General features: G+C 28.0%; 1 protein-coding gene across 1 annotated transcript in view; it reads right to left on the bottom strand.

The window, feature by feature from the left end:
• Positions 1-863: 863 nt before the first annotated feature.
• LOC106476665 overlaps positions 864-3,458 on the bottom strand; it is a gene marked incomplete at its 5' end in the record, with an annotated part of 7,454 nt that continues 4,859 nt past the window's right edge. Inside the window, one exon of the mRNA XM_013937305.2 lies at positions 864-1,740. Coding sequence (XP_013792759.2) covers positions 1,595-1,740 — 146 coding nt within the window. The remainder of the gene's footprint in view (positions 1,741-3,458) is intronic.

Raw genomic sequence — 3,458 nt, 5'->3', positions numbered from 1 at the left:
TAATGTTTATGTTATAAACCAGTTAAAACCCGACATGTTTATATAATGTTAATGTTATAAACCAGTTAAAACATGACATGTTTATATAATGGTAACGTTATAAACCAGTTAAAACATGACATGTTTATATAATGTTTATGTTATAAACCAGTTAAAACATGACATGTTTATATAATGTTAATGTTATAAACCAGTTAAAACACGACGTGTTTATATAATGTTAACGTTACAAACCAGTTAAAGGAAACGACATGTTTATATAATTTTAATGTTATAAACCAGTTAAAACATGACATGTTTATATAATGTTAACATTATAAACCAGTTAAAACATGACATGTTAATGTAATGTTAGTGTTATAAACCAGTTAAAACATGACATGTTTATATAATGTTTATGTTATAAACCAGTTAAAACATGACATGTTTATATAGTGTTTATGTTATAAACCAGTTAAAACACGACGTGTTTATATAATGTTTATGTTATAAACCAGTTAAAACATGACATGTTTATATAGTGTTTATGTTACAAACCATTTAAAACACGACATATGTATATAATGTTAATGTTATAAACCAGTTAAAACATGACATGTTTATATAATGTTAATGTTATAAACCAGTTAAAACACGACGTTTACATGATGATAATGTTTTAAACCAATAATGTGTTTGAAGGAAGGTGTCAAGGAATTAAAAAATTATCATTTTTATTTAAAGGTTTCTGTTGAGGAGTCAGTTCTTCTGATCACCTAATGTGTTTCAATAACGTTGGTTTTAAACAAAACATAATATATGAATCGTACGAATAACTAAAGTTCTTTTAGTTCGTAGCGATAAAAAAACTCGTCACTTATATATATAACCAAATGTATTTTATTTAATACCAACTTTCTAACGCATACATGAGATCCATCATTTCTTTAGTACCGCAGATATCGGTTATTGTTTAAACATCCAAACCGTTTGACTTTTATATATGACCAATATCTTGGATCCTAGCGTCCTGTCAGTACAGTATATATATATTAAAAACATTTTACCATATCCCAGCACCATTTAATAATGTACCTATAATATCTACCGTTTTTCATTAACACCATTTCCAGAACGACGACGTTTGAAACTATTGTCGTTAATTAATATTGACATCACATAAAACGACGTACAATATGAACACGTAAAATGATACTTACTGTCTTCGCGCGTTTGATAAACTACGTCAGAAACACGTGGTGCAAGACGTCATATAAATCAACTCTAAAATGTTTTATATCACCTCCAGCATCTGAGGAGTTCGATAATAGCTGAAGGAAACAGAAAGAAAGATAAAATTCGACACTTTCTTGGGAAATTGTCATCATTTGATTCGGTTTAGAAAGTTTTCACCCTGTATCTCTCTGGTAATTAGGAAGACAAAACAAATCAGTATGGGATAGAATTCTGCAACAACAACAACAACCACACCCTAAAACTGTTTGGAGTCGAACATCAACACGATTTTTCTGTTTCTGGAAAAACGTCTGATTGACATGTTAACACACACAAAATCCTAAAGTTAAGAAGGTTCCGGAACGTTGAGATTACCATCTTAATATCCTGTCAAAAAAACTATTACGGTAGCAAAGAGCAAGACAGTCACTAAATATGAAGTCTCAGGAGACCTTGAGCTCACATGTTCAGGAAAGTAGGAAAGGTGCAGTTTGCCTTCTTTCACGTGAGAATTTGTTGGCTTTCCTGGAACGGTGAGGAGAGGAAAACAGATCACTACTATTACAACTGTTATAGTACAATACTATCACTTATAATACAATAAACAAATCACTACTATTACAACTGTTATAGTACATTACTATCACTAATAATACAATAAACAGATCACTACTATTACAACTGTTGTAGTACAATACTATCACTAACAATACAATAAACAAATCACTACTATTACAGCCGTTATAGTACAATACTATGACTTATAATACACTAAACAAATCACTACTATTACAACTGTTATAGTACAATACTATCACTTATAATACAATAAACAAATCACTACTATTACAGCCGTTATAGTACAATACTATGACTTATAATACACTAAACAAATCACTACTATTACAACTGTTATAGTACAATACTATCACTTATAATACAATAAACAAATCACTACTATTACAGCTGTTATAGTACAATACTATCACTCATAATACAATAAACAAATCACTACTATTACAGCTGTTATAGTACAATACTATCACTTATAATACAATAAACAAATCACTACTATTACAACTGTTATAGTACAATACTATCACTTATAATACAATAAACAAATCACTACTATTACAGCTGTTATAGTACAATACTATCACTTATAATACAATAAACAAATTTGTAATGCATTAAAAATCACAAATATGACTATTTGTATAATACAGAATTGACACAACAGAATAAACAATATTATTTGCACATCAATTATAATACACTAACGAAATTAAGAACATTACAGCTGTTATGATATAGTTTTGTTGATCCTGTACTTTTTAATTAGGTGTTTTGGTTTTGTCGATGTTGAACTTACTAAGAGTACGTTTTGTTTTTGTCGGTATTGTTCTTACTAACTGTATATTTTGGTTTTGTCTATGTTATACTATTTATTATATATTTTGGTTTTGTCCATGTTATACTATTTATTATATATTTTGGATTTCTCAATGTTCTGCTTAATAATTATACGTTTTGGTTTTGTCCATCTTATACTTACTAATTATACACTTTGGATTTGTCAATGTTCTACTTACGAATTATATACTTTGTTTTGTTAATGTTCTACTTACTAATTATATACTTTGTTTTGTCAATGTTCTACTTACTAATTATATACTTTGGTTCTGTCCATGTTCTACTTGCTAATTATATACTTTGTTTTGTTAATGTTCTACTTACTAATTATATACTTTGTTTTGTCCATGTTCTACTTGCTAATTATATACTTTGTTTTGTCCATGTTCTACTTACTAATTATGTACTTTGGTTTTGTCAATGTTCTACTTACTAATTATATACTTTGGTTTTTCAATGTTCTCTTACTAATTATATACTTTGGTTTTGTCAATGTTCTACTTACTAATTATATACTTTGGTTTTGTCCCTGTTCTACTTACTAAGTATGCGTTTTTGTCAGTGTTCTACTTACTAATTATATACTTTGGTTCTGTCAATGTTCTACTTACTAATTATATACTTTGTTTTGTTAATGTTCTACTTACTAATTATACACTTTGGTTTTGTCCATGTTCTACTTACTAATTATATACTTTGGTTCTGTCAATGTTCTACTTACTAATTATATACTTTGTTTTGTTAATGTTCTACTTACTAATTATACACTTTGGTTTTGTCCATGTTCTACTTGCTAATTGTATACTTTGGTTCTGTCAATGTTCTACTTA

The sequence above is a fragment of the Limulus polyphemus genome, unplaced genomic scaffold (assembly GCF_000517525.1).
Source record: "Limulus polyphemus unplaced genomic scaffold, Limulus_polyphemus-2.1.2 Scaffold11171, whole genome shotgun sequence".
Taxonomy (NCBI): domain Eukaryota; kingdom Metazoa; phylum Arthropoda; class Merostomata; order Xiphosura; family Limulidae; genus Limulus; species Limulus polyphemus.
The sequence above is the reverse complement of the archived record's forward strand: the minus strand, read 5'-3'. Positions and strand labels throughout refer to the sequence as shown.